The 25,105-nt window shown below is 36.0% G+C and overlaps 1 protein-coding gene and 1 pseudogene across 2 annotated transcripts in view; one reads left to right on the top strand and one right to left on the bottom strand.

The window, feature by feature from the left end:
- The window catches only part of LOC118854893, a 30,470-nt pseudogene extending 29,018 nt beyond the window's left edge, over positions 1-1,452 (bottom strand).
- FAM193A (family with sequence similarity 193 member A) overlaps positions 1-25,105 on the top strand; it is a 251,271-nt gene that overhangs the window by 128,988 nt on the left and 97,178 nt on the right. The window contains exon 3 of one of the 2 annotated variants that reach the window (XM_036763452.1): positions 11,228-11,473. In XM_036763452.1, the coding sequence (XP_036619347.1) occupies positions 11,351-11,473 (123 nt within the window). In that variant the 5' untranslated portion in view covers positions 11,228-11,350. Of the gene's footprint in view, positions 1-11,227; positions 11,474-25,105 lie in introns of those variants that run through there. The other variant, XM_036763451.1, reaches the window with a different exon arrangement.

The raw sequence follows: 25,105 nt of genomic DNA, 5'->3' as shown, positions 1-25,105 counted from the left end.
AACTGCTAGATCTTGTGTTATCCTGATGGTGTTTCCACAATATTCAAATTGTTTCTTTTGGGCTGCTTCCAATATTTTCTCCTTGACCTGGAAACTCTGAAATTTGGCTACAGTATTCCTAGGAGTTTTCTTTTTGAGATCTTTTTTAAGAGGTGGATTCTTTCAATTTCTATTTTACCCTCTGACTATAGAATATCAAGGCAGTTCTCCTTGATAATTTCTTGAAAGATGATATCTAGGCTCTTTTTTTGATCATGGCTTTCAGGTAGTTCAATCATTTTTAAATTATCTCTCCTGGATCTATTCTCCAGGTCAGTGGTTTTTCCAATGAGATATTTCATGTTGTCTTCCATTTTTTCATTCTTTTGGTTCTGTTTTATAATTTCTTGATTTCTCATAAAGTCACTAGCTTCCACTTGCTCCAATCTAATTTTTAAGATAGTATTTTCTTCAGTGATCTTTTGGACCTCCTTTTCCATTTGGCTGATTCTGCCTTTCAAGGCATTCTTCTCCTCATTGGCTTTTTGGAGCTCTTTCGCCATTTGGCTTAATCTATTCTTTAAGGTGTTATTTTCTTCAATGTTTTTTGGGGTCTCCTTTAGCAAGTCGTTGACTTGTTTTTCATGATTTTCTCATCCCAGTTTTTCCTCTACTTCTCTAACTTGCTTTTCCAAATCCTTTTTGAGCTCTTCCGTGGCCTGAGACCAGTTCATATTTTTCTTGGAGGCTTTTGACGTAGGCTCTTTGACTTTGTTGCCTTCTTCTGGCTGTATGTTTTGATCTTCTTTGTCACCAAAAAAAAAAAAAAAGATTCTATAGTCTGAGCCTGAGTCCTTTTACACTGCCTTCTGCTTATGTTCCCAGCCAACTACTCGACCCTTGAGCTTTTCGTCGGGTTATGACTGCCTTGAAAATGGAGAGTGCTTTGTCCCAGGTTTTCAGAACCCTTGCACTGCTGTTTTCAGAGCTACTTCTAAGCCACCACAAGCTCTGCCACACCAGTGCTGCTCCTCCCCCAAGAACCACCAACCAGGATCACGACCCAGATCCTAGCAGGGCAAAGCAAGAAAACCCTGTCTCTGTGCCAGCAAAGCACTCCCTGAACTCCCTCACTGATCCGCCTCTTTGATTCCTCCTACCGGGTGGGCCAGGGACTCTGGAATCAGCCAGAGGAGCTTCCTCCTGCTGCCTCAGCATGACCTCCGCCCTGGGGCTGGGCCAGACTCCATACTTCTCACTGAAATCTAGCAGTTTTCCCACTGACCTGCTCAGTGGTCTTTGGCATTTGTGGGTCGAGAAGTCTGATAACTGCTACAGCTCAGTGATTCCTGGTCCTGAGGGCCTGCTCGCTGGATCTCCTCCTCCCTGGTATGTCTTGGCATGGCCCACGCTGGTCTGCGTGCCGCTCTCAGCACGGTGCGATAGACCCTTTCCAGTGACCATCCAGGCCATCCTGGCTGCTGACCTGCTTCTGTTATTCTGTGGGTTCTGTAGCTCTCGAATTTGTTTAGAGCCATTTTTTACAGGTGTTCGGAGGGATATGGGGGACAGCTTAAGTGATTCCCTGTTTTCCAGTCCCCATCTTGTCTCCACCCCTGAAGTTGCATCTTTTCATCAGTGGGTACACATAGCTTACTAATTTTTTGGTCCTAGTTCCAAAATGCTTTCCAAAATGATTGGATTGATTTAAAACAATATCTTTCTTGCTGGAATGGCAGTTCCTCCAAGTGGGAAGTCACATAAATGGGGAATGGGAAAGCAAATGAGCGGAGAGTAATATATTCCTACCTTGTCTTTAGGTGAATATTGAAGGAATACTGATTTTTGTAGTCAGCAAGATAGAGCAAGTGGCAGGAGAATAGAAAAACAGCTTTGAAAGGCATAGGACTTTATAAACTGGAGGAGAAGATTGCTATGAAGACAAGACAAAAATTTCTTGGAAGGGTACAGTAAAAGAAAATGTGCAGTAAAAGAAAGTTTAAACAAGAGTTTAGAGGGGAGGCAGAAGGGGCAGATTTTTAACCAATTAACTGTGAAGGAATGAGAAGGCCAAAAGAGGAGAAGAAATGAATGAATAAGCTGAAAGAAAAAGAAAATTAAATTTAAGCAAATTCAGAGAACTTGGGATTCGAGAACTAAGGAAACAAGAATGGGTATTTGAGGTGAGCCTATGGGAATGGACTAGCAAGTATTGGCTTAAAGGGAGTGGATCAAAAATGCAAAAGAAATAAAAATAAAAATTCATACCATAAAGAAAGATAAACAGGGAAACTACATTGTTCTTCAAGGAACTTTCGACAATGAACCAGTATCAACACTTACCATATATGTCTAAAATATCATGGCATTTAAAATCATAAAGGAAAAGTTGCCTGAATTAGAAAGACAAATAGATAATAACAAAATTTATGACAGCCTTTCATGTCACTTTCTGGGTTGTACAAATCTAAAAAAGATAAATAAAAATAATAATATAAAACTGAAATATTAGAGCATTAGGAACTGAAAGACTTAAGGCATCTTTTTAATAGAGACTTTCAAGAATACCCGTTTTCTCAGCGCCAGGTGTTACCTTTACAAAAACAGATATACTGGTACAGAAAAATTATAAACAGATGGAAAAAAGCAGAAATACTAAGCTTCTTTTACTAGATTATATTACAATGTATACAGTAATTTTTATTAGAAATAAATGCTAAAGATGTTGACCTAAACTTGGACTTACCAGTGACAATCTAAATTAAGAGTAGCAATAAAAACTTTGTGAAAGAGAATGAGAACAATGAGACAATGCACCCAAATTATTGACATACAGATAAAGCAGTCTTTTAGGAAAAAAAATTATATTTCTGCTTTTGTACAATAACAAAATGGAAAAAGAAAGGATTGATAAACACAATATATTTTTAAAATTAATAAACTTTTAGGTAACTTGATCAAAAAGAAAGAAAAATTAAATTATTAAAATGAACAAGGTAAAAAATCACAAAAAATGGAAGAACTAAAATAGCTATTAAAACCTATAATACATAATTCTGTGCCAGTGGAACTGAAAATTAAAAAAGAAATGGAAGATTATCTATAAAAATATGTCACACCCAAACTACTAGAAGACGAAATAGATGTTAAACAACCCCTTGTTTTAAAGATGAAGGGAATAGAGAGGCTCTTGTCCACAGTCATATCATAGCTGTTTGAGAGAAGTTTTTAAGTTTGATCTTTCTGACTCCAACTCCACTGCCTCAAAATTCAGAAGGGTGTAAAGTAACTTGCCCAGAGTTGTACAGCTGGAGCTAGGTGGCACAGTGTGTAGAGCACCAGCCATGGAATCAGGAGGACCTGAGTTCAAATCCAGCCTCAGACACTGGACACACTTACTAGTTGTGTGACCTTGGACACATCACTTAACCCCAATTGCCCTGCCTTCCCCTCTCCAAAACAAAATGAAAAGGAGTTGTGCAGCTGTAAGTAGAGGAAGTAGTATTTAAGTCTTCCTGCCACAAGCTTAGTGTTTTCCACCATGCTATGCTGCCTCCTAATGACAAAATGAAGAATGCTGAGAAAAATAGGAAAATTCAATGAATGATACTTCTGAAACTGAGGGTGAATACAGTATCTAAAGGGGAGTAGTTAACTTATTATGTATTGTGGGAAGACTAAGGACAATGAGACCTGAAGAAAGGCTGTTAGATTTGCTGATAAAAGACATTGGTGACCTTTGACCTAGATTAGCAGGTAGGAAAAAGCCAGACTTCAAGGGGAATCCAAGTGTTCAATAACTTTCTTAAGAACTTTGTAAGTGAAGGACAGTAAAAATAGGATGGTGCTTGGATGCAGTAGCCAGTACAAGGAAAGCTTTTTTGCTTTTTGTTTTTTCATTTCAGGGAGATGTTGTTGCTATGTGGGAAAGATTTAGTAGAAAATTGAGACTGAAAATAGACATCAGAGAGTAGGGATGATTGCTATAGCAGGATCTTGGAGGAACCAAAAGACAGTGAGATCTGGGGCACATCTAGTGGGATTATCCTGGGCAAGATATTAGTCAATCATTTCTTCTGCAATCTGAGGAAGGAGGGAAGAATAAATGATAATGCTGAGATGTTTGGAGGAATGGAAGAAGGGTAATTAAGGGGGTTCCAGTTATATAGTAAGATCTTAATGAAATGGGATGATCAGTCATTTGCAGTATTAGGGATTGGGGCTTGAAGAGCATGCGTTGCAGGGAATGAGATAAATTGCTAATAGTTGAGCAAGAGGTATTCCTGTTCAGATGGCCTTGTGAAGGAGGAGCCCACCTTTACCACTTTTATTTAGGATCCAGAGTAGTAATTTAGAAAGAATGATAGATTGAACAGTGACCAAGAAAATAGAGGAGGAAAACATGAATAAGCTCCTTCATTTGGTCCAGGCTTGCACAAAAAGATAGCCAAAAATTGTGGATACTGGAAACAGGATCTTGTCCTAGAAATCACCATGAACCCAGGTAAACAGAACAGAAGCCCATGGCTGACTAAAAGAATTCTAAGGGATAGAAGAACATAGCAGCAAGAAACTGGAAGACTACAAAGCTCATAGTTCAAACACATGAGGGGAAGTAGAAGGCAGAGGCAGAAACCTAGGAAAACTAGATCAGGAACAAAACAGCCTGACCACCTCATTTATAGGGATATTGTAGGGTTTGAAGTTTAACCGTAGTGCAAAGTCCCAAATCAAGAACTAAGGATATATGAGTAAAGATATGAATACCAAGAAAAAATAGTAAAAAGATAACCCAGAAGAAGAAAGTAAACTCCATTATAACTGTAAGCAGAACCTCAGGGCAGAAATGGATTCATAGCAAGTGCTATGAGTACAAAGAAGAAATGAAGCAAAAGATTAAAAAACAGATCTGTGGAAGAAAAAATTAGGAGAATAAAATAGTTAGAAGATGGAGAGTCTCACCCAGGTAGTGGACTCTCTCAATATTAGAATGGACCGAGTAGAACTCTTACCTACTTGAGACGTTTATGAATATTAGAACAATATTTAAATATCAGGAAAAAAAACAGAAAATGCTACAAGGTATCCACTATCAAAGCAATTGACTTGGAAAACAGGTCAAGGAGAAATAATTTTAAATCAGGCTTCCAGAAAACCATGACCAAACTCTCTACCCCACCAGATGCCATATTTTAAAAAACCATATTCAGAATATGCCTATATAAAGAAAGAAATCCTCCGTAATTTCCTGCCCAAAATTCAGAGGTTCCAAGTCAGTGGGAAAAAATACTGCAAGCATCCAGAAAGAGTTCAGGTAGTTAGGAATCACAGTCATACCTGGCAGTTCTTGATGTAAAGAAGCAAAGACCTATTAATGTGGCATTCCAAAAAATAAAAGATTATGATAAAAAATAATTTAGCTTCCATAACCAAATATAACCATGGCAGGGCAGGGGAGGTGGCAGAGGGGTGGGGAGTGAGGAATAGATCTTTCATGGGATAATAGACTTTCAAGCATTCTGTATTAAAATACCAAAACTGAGTAGATATCTAGAAAAGACAACACCAGAATCAAGAAATCTAAAAAAGGAAATATATTTGAGCAATAAGAAGGGTCCAACTAATGTGAAATATTCACATTCTGATAGGAAAAGAAGAGAAACAAGGATCCCTTTAGAATCCTAATGATTTTTTCTTTTTTAAAAAATTATTTCAATGTTAGTTATGTTTCTCCACCTTCAGTCTCCAAAAGAAACCCACAAGAAAACAATAAAAATCAAGAAACACAAAGAAAGTGAAAAAAAAAATTGCTTTAATATGCCCTGGGGTTCTTGAGTTCTCTTCTCTGGAGGTGGATAGCATTTTTTATCATGGGTTCTTTGGCATTGTCTCACCTCATTGTCTTGAGCAGAGTAGCTAAATCTTTCACAATTGACCATCCTTATAATCTTTATGTTACTATATACAATGTTCTCCTTGTTCTGTTCACTTCACTTTGCATCATCTCAGGTTTTTTGGAAATCATCCTGCTTTGTCATTTCTTATAGAAAAGTACTAGAATCCTAATGATTTTTCAAGTGTTACAGAGGGAATTAAATAAGATAAACAGATGGGTGGTGTTTTCATAGTATTTGGATGGTCTTAAGAAAGGGGAAAAAATATGAACAGAGGACTATTGGAAAAAAATAGGAGAGGAAAATTATGTCTCACAGTTGCATGATAAACGTATACAAAAATGGAAGGCGTGTAGGCAACAGGCATCATATGGACCTCACTTTATTTGAACTGAAAAAAAGAGGATTTTATAAACACAAAGAGTCTGGTATGGGTTCACATACAACAGGGAAAGAATAGGTCAGGTAGGGAATAGTCACATGGAAAAAAATTTCAGCATTATAAGGTGAATTATAAAGGGAAAATTAAAAATAAAGAAAAACAAAGCTAAGATTGATTGATGACAAGAAGAAAGGAGAGAAAGTAGAGTTGGAGGTAGATCTCTTCCATTACATATCACTAGTATTGATCATATTCTTTATCTTCCACCATCTTCTGCAAAGGGAGAATACAGAGAGGGATCAAAATGGAGAAAAGATGTAAGTTTGAAAGAAATAGAATGAATCATCACCCTTTTTCAGACCAAGGCAAATTAACTATAAGACAAGCAATAACAACATTAAGGACCTACTCAGACCTTTTGAAAAGTTTCATATTCTATATCTGCCAGTTATCAAATTAAAGTAGAAAAGAAAATATACATTTTTCAGCTTTGCTGTATAGTTTATTAAAATAGATCATGTTCTGAGTTATAAAAACTTCATAAACAAATGGGAGAAAAAGGTCATTTATGATCTTGAAAAGAGTTTGATAGATAATCAAAGTCAAAAGCCAAATTGCCGAGGGTTGCAAAATAAGAAAGGCAGTGGAATCACATAGTGCGGACACCTTTCTCAAAGAATTTAGAAGAGAAGAGAATGAGAGACATAGAATGATAGCAGATAGGGATGGTTAGGTCAAATGAGGGTATTTTAGGGATGAGAAAGATATAGGCATATCAATTCCAACTGTAAAATCCTGTAGCCTTATATTCCCAGTGCTTTGTATATACCCTCTGCACTGATGGTGAGATGAAAGGAGAAAAGCTTTTTTTAAACAAGATATTACAATAACTTTTCAAAATTTTCATTAATGAATGAATCAAAAAGCTTTTATTAAGTGCTTATTATATACAAAAATTTGACAATGGCTGTGGGTGCTAGGCTGGTAGACTGGGGAACACTGATATTTTCAGGGCTTTTGATTTCAGAGTCTTAGACTCTCTTTGCTAAAGTCTAAGGGAAGGTCATACTTAAGGTGGTACCAGTAGATGACTCAGCTTGACCATGGCATCTCTTTCTGTGAGCCATACTGCGGGTGTGTTTATTAGGGTATCCTTCCCCCTTTCACTTTTCTGTTGTAACAAAGAATTTAAAAAAAAAAAAAAAAGAAGAAGAAGAAAAGACAGTTCAGCAAAACTAACATTGTAAAACTTAACATGTTATATTCCATCATATGCTAGATTTTGCCAAGAAGTAGAGGAAGATGCCTTGTCATATCTCTTAATTGGGAGCTAAGCTTGTCATTATAAGTTTGCATCATTCTATTTTTTATTTTTGTTATTTTTTCAGCAAGCACTAATTACTTGGGATACAGAGAAATAGGAAAAACAATCTCTGCTCTTCAGGAATTTACATTCTAATGGGGGAGACCCACCATACAGAAATCAGAACTTAGCAGATAAGTATAGACTAAAAGACAAGTCTGGAGCTAAATCTTTAAGGAAACCCAGAATTCTAAGAGATTGGGAGGAAAAGCATTCCAGGCATGAGTTAACAGCCAAGGCTCAGAGATGAGAGGTGTAATGTCATTTAGGAAAAATGGCAAAGGAGTATGTGAAGGGGATGCACTGTAAGAAGGTGGGAAAGGGAGGAAGACTCTAGGTTGTAAAAAGTTTTAAATGTCAAACAAAGGACTTTGAATTTGATTCTGGAGGTGAGGGAGCCGCAGGAATTTATTGACCCAGAACATAACATGGTGAGACTTACTCTTTAGGAACGTCTCCTTTAGCAGCTGTGTGGAGGATGGATTGGAATGAGGAGGAACTTGAGGCAGAGAGATGAAGGCTGTTGCACTAATCCAAGCGAGAGATAATTAGGACTTGAGCTAGTGTGGTGGTTGTGTGAATGGAGAGGAGATCTGTGGGAGAAATATAGTAGAGAAAGAAATTGCAAGATTTGGCCTTGGCTTATAGCCTTTTCAGATTGAAGAATTTACCATCAGTGGGGTAGATGACCTTGACGCAGAGTGGAGGGAATGTGGGTGCATGATTTTCTGTTTGCAGAGGATTGTGCCCTCAATGTAGCCTCTGAAGCTGAGAAAAGTATGGATCAGTTGTCTTCTGCTTGTGCTAATTTTGGCCTAACAACATGAAGAAAACACAGATGCTCTCATGTGGGACCATCAGTTACAGCAAATGGAGAAGTTTTGGATGCTGTGGATAAGTTCACCTACTTTGGTAGTGTACTTTCTAGGGATGTATACATTGATGATAAAGTTGACACACGCATTGCCAGAGCTAGCTCAGTGTTTGGGAGGCTCCATAGGAGAGTTACGGGAAAGAAAAGCTAATAGATGGACTACCAAACTAAAGATCTACAGAGCCGTTGTGCTAACCTCATTTTGTATGCCTGTGAAACCTGGACAGTCTACCAGCACCATGTCAGGAAACTGAATCGCTTCCATTTGAATTGTCTTAGGAAGATTCTGAAGATCACCTGGCAGGATAAGATACCATATGCTGAGGTCCTTTCTCGAACTAAACTGACAAGCATTCAAACTCTGCTTCAGAGAGTGCAACTCCGATGGGATGGCCATGTTCTTTGGATGCAAAATGTATACTTTGACAAAAAGGCTGTTTTATGGAGAACTTACACAGGGCAAGTGTCACATGGTGGTCAGAAGAAGTGATACAAAGACACTCTCAAGGTCTTAAGAACTTTGCAATTGATTGTGTGACCTGGGAGACACTGGCAGAGGACCAGTCAAGATGATGGGCCCTAGTCAGAGAAGGTGCTATGCTGTATGAGCAAAGCAGAATTGAAGTAGCTCTAAAGAAATGAAAGATGCACAAATTTAGAGAATCTACCCCCAAATGTTCACATGGACTATTTGTGCCCAACCTATGGTAGAACATTCCAAGCTCATATTAGTCTGATCAGCCAGAGTCGAACACCTTGAAACTTGACTCTAGCATAATATCATTTTGGTCCTCTTTGAGAACAAAAGACAGCAACCAGCCAACCAATCAAGATATGACAACTTACTGGATATGAGGACTAGGTTAGAGAGGAGTAGAGGATGGCTTCTTTTAAATAGTGGTACTCATTGTGTATTTCTTTCTGGCTGTGTTTATTTCACTTTGTATCAGTTCAAATAAGTTTTCTCATCCTTCTGTATTCATCATATTTTATATTTCTTATGTCATATATTCCATTATGTTCATGTACCTGCACTTGTTTAGTCATTCCTCTATTGATAGGAACCTATTTTGTTTCTAGTTCTCTGTTACTACAAAAAAGTATTGCTATAAATGTGTGTGTTTGTGTGTGTGTGTGTGTGTGTGTGTGTGTGTGTGTTTGTTTTTGCATCATTTGGGGTATAAGTCTCATTGTATAATTTCTAGGTCAGATATTATGGTTATTTTACTTCTCATAATTTCAAATTGCTTTAATGTGATAATTTTCTACAAGTGTTTATTAATTATTAAGTTCATACTATGTACTAAGAGCGGGAAAATTCTGATAAATAAGAAGACTCAGTCCCTACCATCAAGGAGTTTATAGTTTATATAATCTGACAGTGAAGATGAGATGACAGATAATAGCTCACATTTATATAGAACTTTAAGGTTTTACAAAGAACCACCCTATGAGATAAATAGTACAAGTACTTGCCCCCATTTTACTCATAAGAGAAGAAGTACAAAGAGGTTATGTGGCTTATTCTGGATCATACAGCTAGTAAATATCAGTTATGCTGATAACTTTAGCATCTAGCCCTCTTCTTATCTTCTTTCTTCCTTTCCTATCTTTGTTGTCATAATTTGTAAGTTCCTTGAAGATTTACATATTTATCTTTCTATCTTGTCTCCTTTATGGCACAGCGTATGTACTTAATGTTCTTAGAATGAGAAGTATATAGATTTGGATGGCATATTATACTTGATATGTAGTTTGTCTTTTTCTTAATGTTGTTAGCCTCGGCATTTAATGTACAAGTTAAGTGTGGCAGCTCATTTAGTCTTAATTTTTTTGTTGTTGTTGTTCCTTTAAATTGCAGGTCTGTAGGTGATAAACTATAAATCACATTGTCCGAAGTGATATGTTAATTAAGGTGCATTATGTACGTGCTCATCTTTTGATTTAAATCAGTTGTTTCTTTTTTTCTTTTCAGCACAGATCATATTTTCTTCTTTGTGTTACCTCATCTACTTAAATAGCTCCTTAGTGTTGATAGCCATCTTTGTTTTAATCTTATTGCAAATAACAGCTTTAACAATGCTAAAAGGAAGTTTTGAGATCCATCTTTATAGATTAAGTACTTTGGCTTAGTCTGAAAACCTAAAACTGGACCAGCCAATATGACATTGATGTCGTCCTCTTAAATCATTCTGGGTTGTAGTTCCTTGTAAAGCCTGGGGCCAGGCATTAATTAGTAGGTTCAGTGGGGAGCCAAAAGAAATAAGGAATGGTGACAGTTTCCCTTTGGGTGGGTAAGCTTGTATAGTTTAGTTAACTGAGAACAATTTGAGAATAGAAATATTAAGGGGAGCATTACCTGTAAAAGAGAGGCTATCCTGAATTGTTGAACAACAGGTTTGCTTCTCCATATGCTTCCCCTCAATATTATGTTATCTATTACCAGCAAAGAATAGTAGTGAATGAGATTTCTAGATGGATTAAAGAAATTGAATAACTTTCAAGCCCCCACCTAAATAAAGTGTTTGTTATGACTGGTTTGTCTGACTTGACATATCGTGAGGCTCTAGAACATTAACAGTACATATCAGTCAAGATCATTAGGAATCATTTGCATGGACTTTTTATTCTTTCTGAATAGCTTAGTGGCTCAGTGAAAAAATGTCAATTTATGGTAAAAGATGAACTTGTTTATATAATATGTTGAAAGCGTAAACGTTTTTAATCTGTTTCAGACTCCATTTACTTTTGGCTTGGGTCAGAGAGCACCATATACAACTGGAGAGCATTGTCTTCTTTGTAGAAGTGAGCGGAAAGATTCCTCACTTTCAGAGAGTGGGATTAAAAATTCTAGCAAAATGGCACTTTCTACATCTCCTAAAGCAAATAGTATGCTGCATCTTCCACTTTGGGTATGTCCAGACTGTCGAAGAACAGTTGAGAAAGAAGAAAGGCATGCTACCTTGGAACAATCTCTTATGGTGAGTGTTCCTGGGTGAATAAAGGATATTCTGGAGTATGTTTGGAAATAAATATTTCCAGCTGTTTTCTTCCTCTGTGTGTGTGTGTGTGTGTGTGTGTGTGTGTGTGTGCGTGTGCGTGCGCAAACACGTGTGCGCACTTTACATAATAAATTGTCCAAGAAAGTAAATTACTACATTTGGCTCAGTGAGCTGAAGAAGCATAATTGTTATGTAAGTGGAGGGGGAGGGAGCATGAGAAACACTAAAAAGTAATTCATGAAACCACAGGTCAGAAATTGAATTATTAGAACGAAAATATTTTTTAATTCAGCAAACCCCTTAAGGAACTTATTAGTAGGTAAATGCCAAGCATACAAAGGTGGTTATGACATAAGTTCATGTATTCTTGGAACTTGCAAGCTAATTGAATGAGATGGGAAAGGATAATCATGATGAAAAGAAGAATAGGATCAACACGATGTACATGCATGGAGCACAGAAAAACACTGTATTTAGAATTGAAGGTGTCCTTTGTAATCCCGAGTGTTGCTTTTATTATGCATGACCTTGAGCAAGTAACTTCACTTTGTTGGGCTAGTTTCCTCATTTGTAAAATGAAAATTGTGAACTAAATGATCTCCTAAGGTCCTTTTTGACCCTAAATTTGTGAACCTGTGAGAAAATTTAAGAAGTGAGGTGGTTTTCATCCTGGAGAGGGTCAGAGAAGGAAGGCTTCAGAGAAAGAGAGGCTTCTAAGTTGGGTCTTTCAGGAAGGAGGAACTTCATCCTATAGACATGAGGCTTTAAAGGTGAGTCCATTCCATGTATGTGCAAAGGCCCAGAGGTAAAAAGAGGGCAGAGTGAAAACAGAATAGCTTCCTGTTTGTAGGACATTGGGCAAGTCACTTGACTGGACTCAGTTTCAGCATCCATAAAATGAAGAGGTTGGATTAAATAATTTTTATGGTCCCTTTGAACTAACTCTGAATCCTCTGAACCCTCCCAAACTCTTTAAGAAGTGAATAGACTGGGTGAAGAAAAAACTAAAGTAAGGGCAAGGTAAAAAGAATTGAGACAATATGGAAATAGTACATGAAAAAATAGAAGCTCCAAGGAGAACTGAAAATAAATGCTAGGTTTTTATTGCTATATGCTTGAAAGACATAAATGGTTATGTTAGAGAGGCTACTGAATGTAGTTCTAAGAGGCCTGAACTCTGGTAGTGAACTGAGGATAAGAACCCAGATCTTCTTTCACTTATGTTTGTGATGTTCTACAGGTTACTTAATGTCTTTAAATCTCAGCATTCTGATCAGTAAAATGACAGGATTTGAATAGATGACTACTGAACTATTTTTAGCATAATAGTGCTGTGAGTGTAAGAAAAGAAGATAGAAGTCAGCCTTAATTTACCACCTTTCAGAATTTCGACTTCATCATTTTCTTTCTTTCTCTCTGTCTTTTGTTGTTGCTTTTATGTTATGGGAGACTGATTTAGTGTTGTCTCCATTTGTGAGTTTTCCATTCATAGATGGTTTTCATTCTCATTTTTTCACTTGTCCATTTATTATTTTCCTAGGTCTTTGTGTCTTTGATCTTTAATTTTTCTATTTTAGTTAAACCTATAAATGTTATTAGTATTATGCCTAGTCCTTTGAAAGAGAACTTGAACTCAATTCTTGAAGATCATTGACATGAGATAACTTTTTGACAAATATTATTTTGATGTCTGCAAGGAGTGGGGACTGGAAAGTCGAAATTAACTAGGCTATTATAGTCCTTTCTGTATTAGAGGAAACTTGTTCCTATGATTCTTGAACTAGCTATTTTTTTCCAAGCCTCCTCTGAGTTCATGCTGGGAAATACTTTGGTTCCTCCAGATAAAGAGAACTAGACCTTCCCTCTCCTTTCTTTCCTTCCCCCCCATAAGGATAAATTTCCTGGACTCAGTAATTAGAACCTTTTTACTCATGTTCCAGTGAATACATTACCCTTTCTAGACAACAGGAAAAAGAAAAACAGTTATTGATGTAGCATTGGCTTGGTCCTCTTTCACTTTCTTCCTCTTCTTTTTTTAATTAATTAATTATTGTTGTTTTTATGTTTTGTTTTAGTTTACAACACTCAGTTCCACAATTTTTGAGTTCCAAATTTTCTTCCACTCCCCACCCCAAGATGGCATGTAATCTGATAATAGGTTCTACATATACCTTTACACTAAACTTATCTTCCCAATAATCAAATTGTAAAGAATTATAACCAATGAAATGAACCATGAGAAAGATGAAACAAAATCAAAAATAAAATAAAATTTAGAAAAAGAGAGAGCAAATAGTTTGCTTCAATCTGCATTCAGACTCTGTGATTCTTTCTCTGGATGTGGATAGCCTTTTCCATCATGAGTCTTTTGGAGCTGTCTTAGAACCTTGCATTGTTGAGAAGAGCCAAGTCTATCAAAGTTAGTCATCACAGAAGCAAAATGACTGTGGTTGTGTACAGTGTTCTTCCAGTTATGCCCCCTTCACTCATCATCAGATCATATAAGTCTCTCCAGGTTCTTATGAAATCCATCTGCTCCTCATTTCTAATGGCACAATAGTATTCCATTACATTAATATAGCACAGTTTGTTTAGCCATTCCTTAATTGATGGGCATCCCTTTGATTTCCAATTCTTTGCCACCACAGAAAGAGCTGCTGTAAATATTTTTGTACATACGGTCTTTCACTTTCTTTTTCAAGCTTATTCTTTGATAGGATTGAATTGGTTACTTTAATTTTTTAGTTGGTTACTTTTAGAGAAGCTCTTTATCTTGATACTGGCAGCTATGCTGCTGTATTTCTTAAAGTATTGCTTGCTGTTGGGGGAGGGGAGGTTGAATGTGGGGAGCAGTTACCAGGTAACTGGCATGTTTCTTGGGCTTGGAATAAACATTGTCAGTTCCTAGAGAAACTTTGAGCCAAAAATTCACCTTTTTAGTCTTAAACTCTGGATTTTAAAAGAAAGCTTAAATGGAACTGTAGTATAAAATCTCCTTATTTTGTGTTATAAGATTTTAATTGTTTATTGTTGTTCAGTCATTTAGTCATATCTTACATTTCATAAACCTATGTTTACACATGCCAGGCCCTTCCGTCCTCCACTATCTCTCAAGTGTGTCCAAGTTCACGTTCATTGTTCCTGATATTCTCTGTCCATCTCATCTTCTTCCATCCCTTTTTCTCTTTGCCTTCAATTTTTCTCAACATCAGGGTCTTTTCCACTGAGTCCTGTCTTCTCATTATGTGGCCAAAGTGTTTTAAGTTTCAGATTCAGTATTTGACCTTCTAGTGAATAGCCTAAACTAATTTCTTTAAGAACTGACTGATTTGACCTCCTTGCTGTCAAGGGACTCTCAAAAGGCTTTTTCAGTGCCACAATTTGAAAGTGTCAATTCTGCAGTACTCAGCATTTCTTACAAGTCCAACCCTCACAGTCATTCATTGCTACTGGAAAAACCATAGCTTTGACTATACAGACCTTTGTCAGAAGGGTGATGTCTCTGCTTTTTAGTACACTGACCAGATTTGCTATAGTTTTTCTTCGAAGGAGCAAGTGTCTTTTAATTTCATGTTTCCAGTTGGCATCTGTAGTGGTCTTTGAGCCCCAAGAATATAAAATCTAATACTTCTTCCTCTCTTTGACAAGAAGTAATGGGACCAGTTGCTATGATCTTAGCAGGTTTTTGTTGGTAAGCTTTCATGCTCGTCAGGAGGCTTCTTAATTCCTCTTTACTTTTTGCCATCAGAGGTTTTAATTATACTTATTTTTAATAGTGTCTTTGGCCTAAAGTTGCTTGTACAGAAGGACTTCTTAATGTAAATGAAATTTTGGAATTGTGTAATAGAATAATGCACACCTATGGGGACTTACATCCTAGAATGAGCCCTTCTGATGAGGAGGAAGAAGAAAGCTCCTTTTGAAGAACATAAATCCTCTCCTACTATCCTTTTAGTTTGGATAATAGGGAATAATTATAGGAGCTAGGGCATTTTAGGTATAGACTATAGTTCAGCTTGCTTATGACACTACCATTTTCATGATGATTTTGTAGTAGTAACTAAAGGCCTCAGGACTGAAAGAAGGGATATATGACTTTTTTTTTTAAACACTTAGCAAATAGTAAGGAGTTTCTCTAAAGTAGATACTTTTAAGCTGAAGTCCACAGACCCCTTTTGTAGGTCCGTAGATAGAGTTTTGAGAGTCTATGAATTTAGTTTTTTGAAAAACGATTTTTATAATTGTATTTTAAGTTTTTTTCTTCGTAATTTATATATGTAATTTTATGTATTAGTCATGCCTCTCCAGTCTTCTTACCCCTTACAGTATCACTGACAGCAACATTTGCTGCATTTCAGGAAGGATATTCCATCTCCTAAGTCCAGGCATTTTCACTTGGCATGTCTTACAATGCTCTTGTTCCTCATCTCTGCCTCCTGGCTTGAAACCCCAGCTTCAATCCCTCTTTCGACAGGAAGCATTTTCCAACTTCTCTTAATTCTACTGCCTTGTCTCTGTAGATTATTTTCCTATTAATCTTGTATATAGCTTGTTTGTACGTAGTTGTTTGTATGTTATCTCCCCAGTTAGATTGTGAGCTCCTTGAGGGCAGGGACTGTCTTTTACCTTTCTTTGTACCCCCAGCCCTTAGCACGGTGCCTGGCCCATAGGTGCCTATAAAATGTTAGTTACATCCTTAACATAGGATCATTGAAGGTTTGCTTGAAAATATCTAATGAAAGAGAATCTACTGTCCTGAGAGATTCCACTTTTTGGTAATTCGTGTAGGGTGTTTCCCTTATACTTGAGCCTTTCTGCTTCTTACTGCCTACATTTTAGGGGTAAAAGTGACTCACCCAGAGTGAAGGACAAATCCTTAGGACATTCCATTAGACAACTTTTTCCATGTCATTTTCTGCTGTTTGAGTCCAGTCATTCAACCAGTTCTGAATCTACCTACTACCATCCAGGCACATGGCTCAATTTTCTCCAAAATAATAAGATGAATATGTGTTGCTAAAATCCAAGTATGCTGTATCCTTTCTAACAACTAGCCTAGTAACCTGATCCCCTCCACCCCCTACCCCCGCCAAAAGAAGCAATTATTCTAACGAGATTTGATTCCTAATTCAGTTCAGCATATAAACATTAAATAACTGCAATGTGCTAGGTGCTGGGGATATGAAAGAAAATTAAATAGTTCCTCTATTAAGTAGCTTTATCCGACTGAGTGATGACATGGACACAAGATGGGCAAATGGAAAGTAATTTCAGGAGGGAAAGAGCACAGGCTGGGGATAGGTGTGGCAAGGATCCAGAAAGGCTTAACTGAGGAGAGTGACACCTATACTAAGTTTTGAAGATATGGTAGTCATTTAACTAGAATTTTAGTGATTGGCTTTTTCATCATAAAGATTTGTCTCATCTTTATGTTCACGTTTGATTTACCTCTTCAAAAACAAAAACAAGCAAGAAATGATGGCTGTTATCTAAATCACATACAAGATAGTTCAGAATCTGGATCCCCCTTTTTTTTTTAACCTGGATACTTCTAGTATTTGAGTAAAAATTGAAAGTGTCTTTTATTTTGCAGAAATATACAAATAGTGCATCTTTTTCCCCCAAAGGGAGGAAATTGAATGAGGAAAAGAGAACAAGAACAATACATTTAATTAAGATCATTCCGCTAGGTGGATAGAGTGCTGTGTTCAGATGCAGCTTGACACTTAGTAACTGTGTGATCCTGAGCAAGACATTTAATCTCTATGTCAGTTTTCTTATCTGTTAAATGGGGGTGATAATAAGCACCTACTTTCAAGGGTTGTGGTAAAGTAATACTAGCAAAGTGTTTTGAAAATCTTGAAACATCATATAAATGCTAGCTGTTATTGTCACGAGTAACATTAAATCAATATAACATATGTATAGGTAATTAAACCATGTTTCTTTCCATGTAGAGTCTTTTTCTCTTTCTTTGATCTCTTTGAGTTATGTCTGTTTGTAATATTCTAGATAAAAGGGTGTGTTCTGCTTAGTAACATTGGAAGCATAGTTCCAAATTGTATCTTACTTTTTCACTGTTATTTATTCATTATCCCACTAAGAACAATTCAAGTTTATTAGGCGTTATACTTAATTAATTCAATAGCTCCTGTCTCATTGAAATATGGCCTTCCTCAAATAGTGAAAAGTGACTGCATCAGATCCTGTGGGTTCAATTATGCAGGTCACTCAAGATGAGGTAGTTAGGTAGTACAGTAGCTAGAGTACTGGACCTGGAGTCAAGAAGGTCTCAGTTCATATCCTGCTTCAGGCACATACTAACTATGTGACGCTGGGCAGATCTCTTTTTATCATGATTCTCTTCTCCCTCTCTGCCGCTTTACTTGGTGATGTTATCAGCTGCCATGGATTATTTGCCATCTTTATGCTGATGAGTCTCAAATTTTTCTTTCATGCCCTGATTTCTTTGCTGCCTTCCAACCTTGTATTTCCAACTGCCTTTGAGACATCTTGAACTGAATGTCCAATAGGCATCTTAAACTCAAGATGTCCAAAATAGAACTCATTATCATTCTCCCATTATGGTGACAACACCATCTTCTCATTCCCTCAGGCTCACAACTTAGGAGTCATCCTAGACTCCTCATTGTCTCTCATATTCCTATCCCCAATATCCAAGCTATTGCCAAGGTCTTTTGATTTCACTTTTGCAAATTCTCTCAGATTCTCCTCCTTTTCTCAATCTCCTGTCACTGCCACTATTCTAGTACAGGACCTCATTATCTCACACCCTGATTGCTATAATAGCCTGCTGGTGGGTCTGCCTGCCCCAAGTCTCTCTCTATTCCAATCCAACCTCCACTCAGCCACTAAAATGATTTTCCTAAAATGCAGGTCTGATCATGTCACCCCTCTACTCCGTAAACTCCAGTGGCTTCCTATTGCCTCCATGAGTAAATATAAAATGCTTTGTTTGGCTTTCAGAACCCTTCATGACCTAGCCCACACCTACATTTCTAGCCTTCTTACATCTTACTCCTTAATGTGACTTTGTTGATCCAGTGACACTGGCCTCCTAGCTGTTCCATGAAGAAGACATCTCTCAACTCCAGCCATTTTCTCTCACTGTTCCCCATATCTAAAATGCTCTCCTTCCTCTGCTCTGGCTTCCTTTAAGTCACAATTAAAACCCTACTTTCCACGAGAAGCCCTTCCCACCCCCTTTTAATTCTAATCCCTTCCCTCTGTTAATTATTTCTTATTTATCCTGTATTTAACTTGCTTTTGTATATTTGTTTACATATTGTTTACTCATCAGATGGTAAGTTCCTTGATGGCAAAGACTGTCTTTTGCCTTTTTGTGTACCCCCAGCTCTTAGCACAAATACCTGCAACATAGTAGGTACTATATATATATATATATATATATATATATATATATATATATATATATATATATATATATATATATATATATATATATATATATGTATGTATATGTATGTATGTATGTACGTATATGTGTATGTGTGTGTGTGTGTGTGTGTAATATATATATGTGTATATGTGTGTGTGTGTGTATAGGTTGGTTGAGTTTTTGTTGAATGTATAAAAGGGAGATAAGAATAGCATCTTTCTTTGAGGGTTGTGAGAATCAAATGAGATAGTATCTGTAAAGCACCTTTGTGAACCTTAAAGCACAATATAAAACACTATGTAAAATCCTCCCCTTGAGTTTCTGCTGAGCTCCATTCTTGCCTCACCAGTTTGCTATTAAACATTTCAAACTAGATGACATATATACTTCTCAAACTCAACATATCCAAAATAGAACTCATTATTATTCTGCCAAACTCACCCCTCTTCTTTCTTTTGAGGGCATCATCATCCATCCATTCTCAGCCAGGGTCATAACATTAGTTTTCCCTACTTCCTCACTGTGACAGGTATGTAATAGTCTGTACCTTACCTTCATACTCTTTTCTCTCTTCAAACTTTCCCCCTACCCCGGAAGAGGGAGACTATCTTTTATTATCTGTTTGCTGGAGTTTGTTTCTAGGTTTTTGTTATCACAAAATGTTCTATATGTGTTTTTACATATAGAACCCTTCTGTTTTTTATCTTTTTGTTATACAGGGTGTTCCTAAAGTCTGGACACATAGGCAAAAATGCATATTTTCAAGAAATAAAATGAATGAAATTCTCAACAACATTTTATTTAGTTGGAATATTAACAAATAACATCTTCAATATGATTTCCATCATTTGTGATGCAAATTTTGCAAGATTCACACGAACTTGATGCAGTAATTCCACATTGCCGTCAATTGCCTATGTGTCCAGACTTTAGGAACACCCTTTTTATGCCCAGTTGTGATGTTTTTGGATCACGATTAAAGATTTTAGTGGCTATTCTAATTCTCCCTTGTTTTCCCAGATGTTTAGACTAATTCATAAAATCCAGCAGCATCATATTAACAGTACCTTTATTGATACCATTCCAGTGACTATTTCCATCTTTACCATTTAGTAATTAAGAAAACACATTCTACCAAGCTTCTTTTATGAGACAAATATGTCACTTCATACTCAAATCAAGAGGGAATCAAGCAGTGAAATAAGTAGTAGACCAATCACGCTAATGAATGTTGATGTTAAATTTTTAAATATTATGTCAGCATAGAGACTGTAGCCATATATCCAAAGAATTGTTTATTTATATAAATAAAACTGGATTGGCATCAGAAATGTAAGACTTGATTAAAACATTAGGAAAGTAATTAAATTAGTCACGAACAACTAAAACCATTTATATATCTATTTCTTAAAATGAATTTTTAAAAAAATAACCTTTAATAAAATATTATACTCATTTAAATTTATCCTTTAGGAGCATAAGAATGGAAGGACACTTGCCTGACAAGTTTAAAAGTATATATCTAAAACTTAAGAGCTTTCTTGTAAGAGAAAGAAGAATGTTCAGAAGACAGGAGGGTTTGGCCAAATAATGAAAAGTTCTGGTTTGAATATGTTGAGCAGTGGAACAGTTGAATTTTTTTCCAGTAAACATTTGGTAAATATAAGTATGACCCCTCTCCTGACTACTATTTGATATATTCTAGAAATGCTCTTAGTGATAAGTCAACAGAGAAAATTAAAGATGGAAATGTTTTCAGAAAGATTATCAAGTTACGCCTATTAGGATTGTTACTATGGCTTATTTGGAAAACCCCAAAGAATTATTGGAGAAAGAAATCAAAATGACTTAAGATTTCATTAAAGTAGCAGGATAAAAATCAGTTTGACAAAAATCAGTTATAAAAGGTGGTAAGATGGTGATGTGCCAGGAGTTAGAGGAATTTAGATTCCATAAACAGCCCAGAAAATTTTTTAAATGTACCAGTTAAAAATAAATGAGGAAAATCACCTGTAGACCATTTCACTTTGCTGATAGCCACACAGAAGGTCCTCTAGAATCCTGAAGAAACCTTAAGGTACAAACTGGGGTAAGTATAAAGCATGGAGAAGGAGGAGGGCTCCAAATGGAATTGAACAGGGCAAAAGTACCAGAAGAAGGGCCCTAGAGAAGGATTATCCCAGGCTAACTCAGAAACCCCATGGTAGTAACCCAGTGTGAAAGAAGCTACTGAGCCCAGTAGTGAAGTGAAAAAGGCTCTGGGCAGAACCTAATACAGGACTGTTCCTGAGCTCTGTGGCAAGAGGGAAGAGCCCAATGTGGGAGAGCAACTCCAGAGTCCTTTGACAGTGTTCTTGGCCAATACACTCAGGACCAGGCATAGCCTGACCATGCTATTCCGGAATATAAGAGCAGATCTTGACCCAAGCACAACCCCTTTTTCCTTCCCCTATCTAATTATTAAGACTGTTGAGATGAGCAACCCAAGCAAATCATAGCATAAATACTATAATGAAATGCCTTAGATTGAAAGACTCAAAGGGAGTAAATTCCAAAGTAAAGAGCAACTCCACAATAAATAAAACCTCTCAGAGAAAAACAAAATATGCCCTGGTCACAAGGATAAGAATAATTGGAAGACTATGAAGCAAGAGATATAAAATGGAATAGCTAGAGAAGAAAGAATGCCAAGGAGAATTGATAAGTTAGAACAGATGATGAAAAACCTCACTGAAGAACTAAATCCCCTGAAAACTGAAATGGACCATACAGAAAACAATGAATTAATGAGTGAATGAACAAATGAGCAAGAAGTAGTAAACCAAAATCAACAGGTTAAAAAATAAAAAACAACAGATTTGGAAACTGGGTCAAGGAGAGATAATCTTAAGATTTATCAGGCTGTTTGAAAATCATGACCACTCTCCCCCCCCCAAAAAAAGAGCCTAGAAAGCACATTTCAAGAAAATAACAATTATCCAAATTACGAAAGGACAAAGTGTAAAAAGAAAATGAAACTTGAAAATGAAAACTCCCAAAAATATCATAACCAAAATCCAGAACTTACTATAAGTAGCCAAATGAAAGAATGAAAGAGTTCAAGTAACAAGAAGCAGCATGACATAAAAATTAGCAACTGCCCCTTCTATAAAGAAGATATCTTGGAATATGGTATTCCAAAAGATAAAGGCTAATAACAAAAAGAAAATTAAAATCTAGCAGAACTTAAGTATAATTCTACAGGGAAAAACAAATCTTTACTGAAATAGTAGATTCCCAACAATTCTTTATAAAAATGGCCAGAATAGACATTGTGAAATGGAAATGCAAGAGCCAAGATAAACATAGAAGGGTCCTTTGTGAGGACAAATTGTCAGTATGGGAATGGGGGCTAAGGAATAAATGTCTCTCCAAATCCTAACATCTTTAAGAATCATAGGAAAAGATACATATGACTGACACAAGGCTTTTATGAGATTTTGTTCTGTTTAATGATCTCAAGGTAGGATAGAAATGGCAATGATATGCATGGGATGGGATGCAATGCAATGATATGGGAAAGATAGAGGAAATAGGGAAAGAAAATTATTACTATTACATAATAGGAATACATATGATAAAGAACATTTCATTAGAGGGGATGGAATTGGGGTAATAGGCATTCCATGAGCCTCACTTTGATCTGAAACAGAAAAAGGATGATTGAATACAATTACATCCACGCACCTTTCTACATACTCTTGCCCTTTCCTCCTTCCAACTGTGTATAAAAATGGCAGAATGAAAATACATTAAACCAAAAAATGAAATAGGAGAGGGGATAGGAGGGGAGGAGGGGAGAAGGATCTAAGAAGGAAGGCAGGATTAGTAAGGTAATAGTTATAATCAAAACTAAATATGACAGAAACATTAAATGGAAAAGAAGAAAGTGAAAACCTGGCTTCAAGTATTGGGCAAGATAAAGAGAAAAGCTAAAACAGTATATTCATGCCATTTCATTTATAGATCCCAGTTGTCAGACAAAATCCATGTCTTTTATCACCACTTAATAAAATGAGGGAAGGAAGTAAAAAGGAAAGAAAGTGTAAGAGAACAGAATGGAGGGAAATATACATTTAACAGTCATCACCATGAGTGTGAATAGGATAAACTTATTCATTAAATAGAAGAGGAAAGCAGAATAAATTAAAAAACAATCCAACAATAAGTTTTTTACAAGAATTATAAAGATTTGGGAAGAGTCAAAATTAGTATCTAGAGCTGAATCCTTATGCTTCAGCTGAACTAAAAAAAAAAAGGTTCCGATTATAGGTAAGACAGCAGTAAATAGAATCTCAATTTTAAAAAATAAGTAACTTGTGTTATACTTAAAGGCATCATTTATAATATCTGTGTCCATACTTTATACAGTCATATACATTCCACTAAATAGTATAGCATCTAATTACTTAAAGGAAAAATTAAACGACGAGTAGAATTATACTAGTATCCATTTCAGACCTAGAAAAATCTAGCCAAAAGATGAGCAAGAAAGAGTAGGAATAGAACTTTAAAAGAATTAGACATGATAGATCCTTGGGAATTACTCAATGGAAGCAAAATTCAAGTTATATATTTCTCAACTCTGAGTGGCATCTTCACCAAAATTGATCATCACAGAATAGATTGACAGTCGGGGTTGGGGGGGAGGAGGGAATATTGAACTGGTAAAGCTCATGCATGTTTGTTGGTGTTGTTTTTATTTTGGGGGGAGTAAAACCCTAATAATAGAGGTAAACATTTAATCTGATTTTAAAGAAAAGGGGAAACCCAAATTGTTCATGTCAAAAGTGAAAAAGAAGAATTCACAACAATTGAAGAAGAAATTAATATTACTTAGGAAAAAAATGTAAAATCTCCAAATTAATGGAAGAAGAAATGGACTATTTTAATGACCCAGTATCAGAAAAAGAAGTTAAATGTCAAATATCACTTGCCTTAGAACAGATAGATTTATAAGTGAATTCTAATAAACATTTAATATGCTCTTGATACTTAAACCAAGTAGAGAAAAGAGGAAGAAAAGTATAGATCATTCTCACTAATGAGAAGCAAATATTTTCAATAAAATATTAACCAATAGGCTACAACATATCAGAAAGATTGTATACAGTAACCATGTGAGATTCATACGAAAGTTCATTCAACATGATTATTAATCATGTTAATATAAATAATTAAAACCACATGATTATTTCAATAAAAGCTTTGGACCGAATCCTACACCCATTTCTATTAAAGTCACTAAAAAGCATGGGAATAAATGGGCTTTTTCTTATGATAAGAAATGCCTATCTAAAACCCCGAGCAAACATATTTAATGGAAAAAAGAGCCTTTCTAACATGATATGGAATAAAGCAAGAATGCCATTAACATCACTGGTATTTAACATAGAGCTAGAAATGCTGGCTATAAAAATAAGATAAGGAAAAGAAATTGAGGGAATAAGCTTGATTGAGGGGAAAAATTACTGATTATTAAAGATGATTTGATTATTTTTACAAAACCCCAAAGAATTTACTAAAGAAATAATTGAAATAATAAATTTAGCAAAGTTCTAGAATATAAAATAACTCCATATAACTCATGCGTATCTATATGTTAACCATCAAAACCCAGCAGGAAAACCTAGAAAGAAAAATTCAATTCAAAGAACTACAGAAACTATAACTAAAGTATTTAGGAGTGAATCTACCAAGACACACTCAGGAACAAAATAATCCAGCTGTTAAACAATTTGCAGAAATACAGACCTAAATAATTGGAGAAATATTGATTTCATATGGCTAATTTAAGCCAGTATCTAAATCAGTTTTCAGTACTGTACATGCATTTTTGGAATAGAAAATGTTGAAATTTGTTTTGTTGGACTATACATGTTTATTAATGAGAATTTCAGTTTTTTATTTTTGTGGTTAATGGAGGACACCTTAGGAGGTAACCATAATAAATGCTTGTAGAAGCATATTTAATTTGTTTAAATGAGCGGACAGATGAGCAAAGATAACCCATGAAAAGTTAATTCACAAAATTTCAAAGGAAATGTTGAAACTGAGTAGTTGTTATTAGGGAAACAAAAAATGCTCATCAGATATACATTTAAGTTTACAGTAAATAAAAGATACATTCGACAATATTTTTCTGCATTCCA

Source organism: Trichosurus vulpecula, chromosome 6 (assembly GCF_011100635.1).
Source record: "Trichosurus vulpecula isolate mTriVul1 chromosome 6, mTriVul1.pri, whole genome shotgun sequence".
Lineage (NCBI taxonomy): Eukaryota > Metazoa > Chordata > Mammalia > Diprotodontia > Phalangeridae > Trichosurus > Trichosurus vulpecula.
Note: the sequence above shows the minus strand (reverse complement) of the source record. Positions and strands in the feature narration are given on the sequence as shown.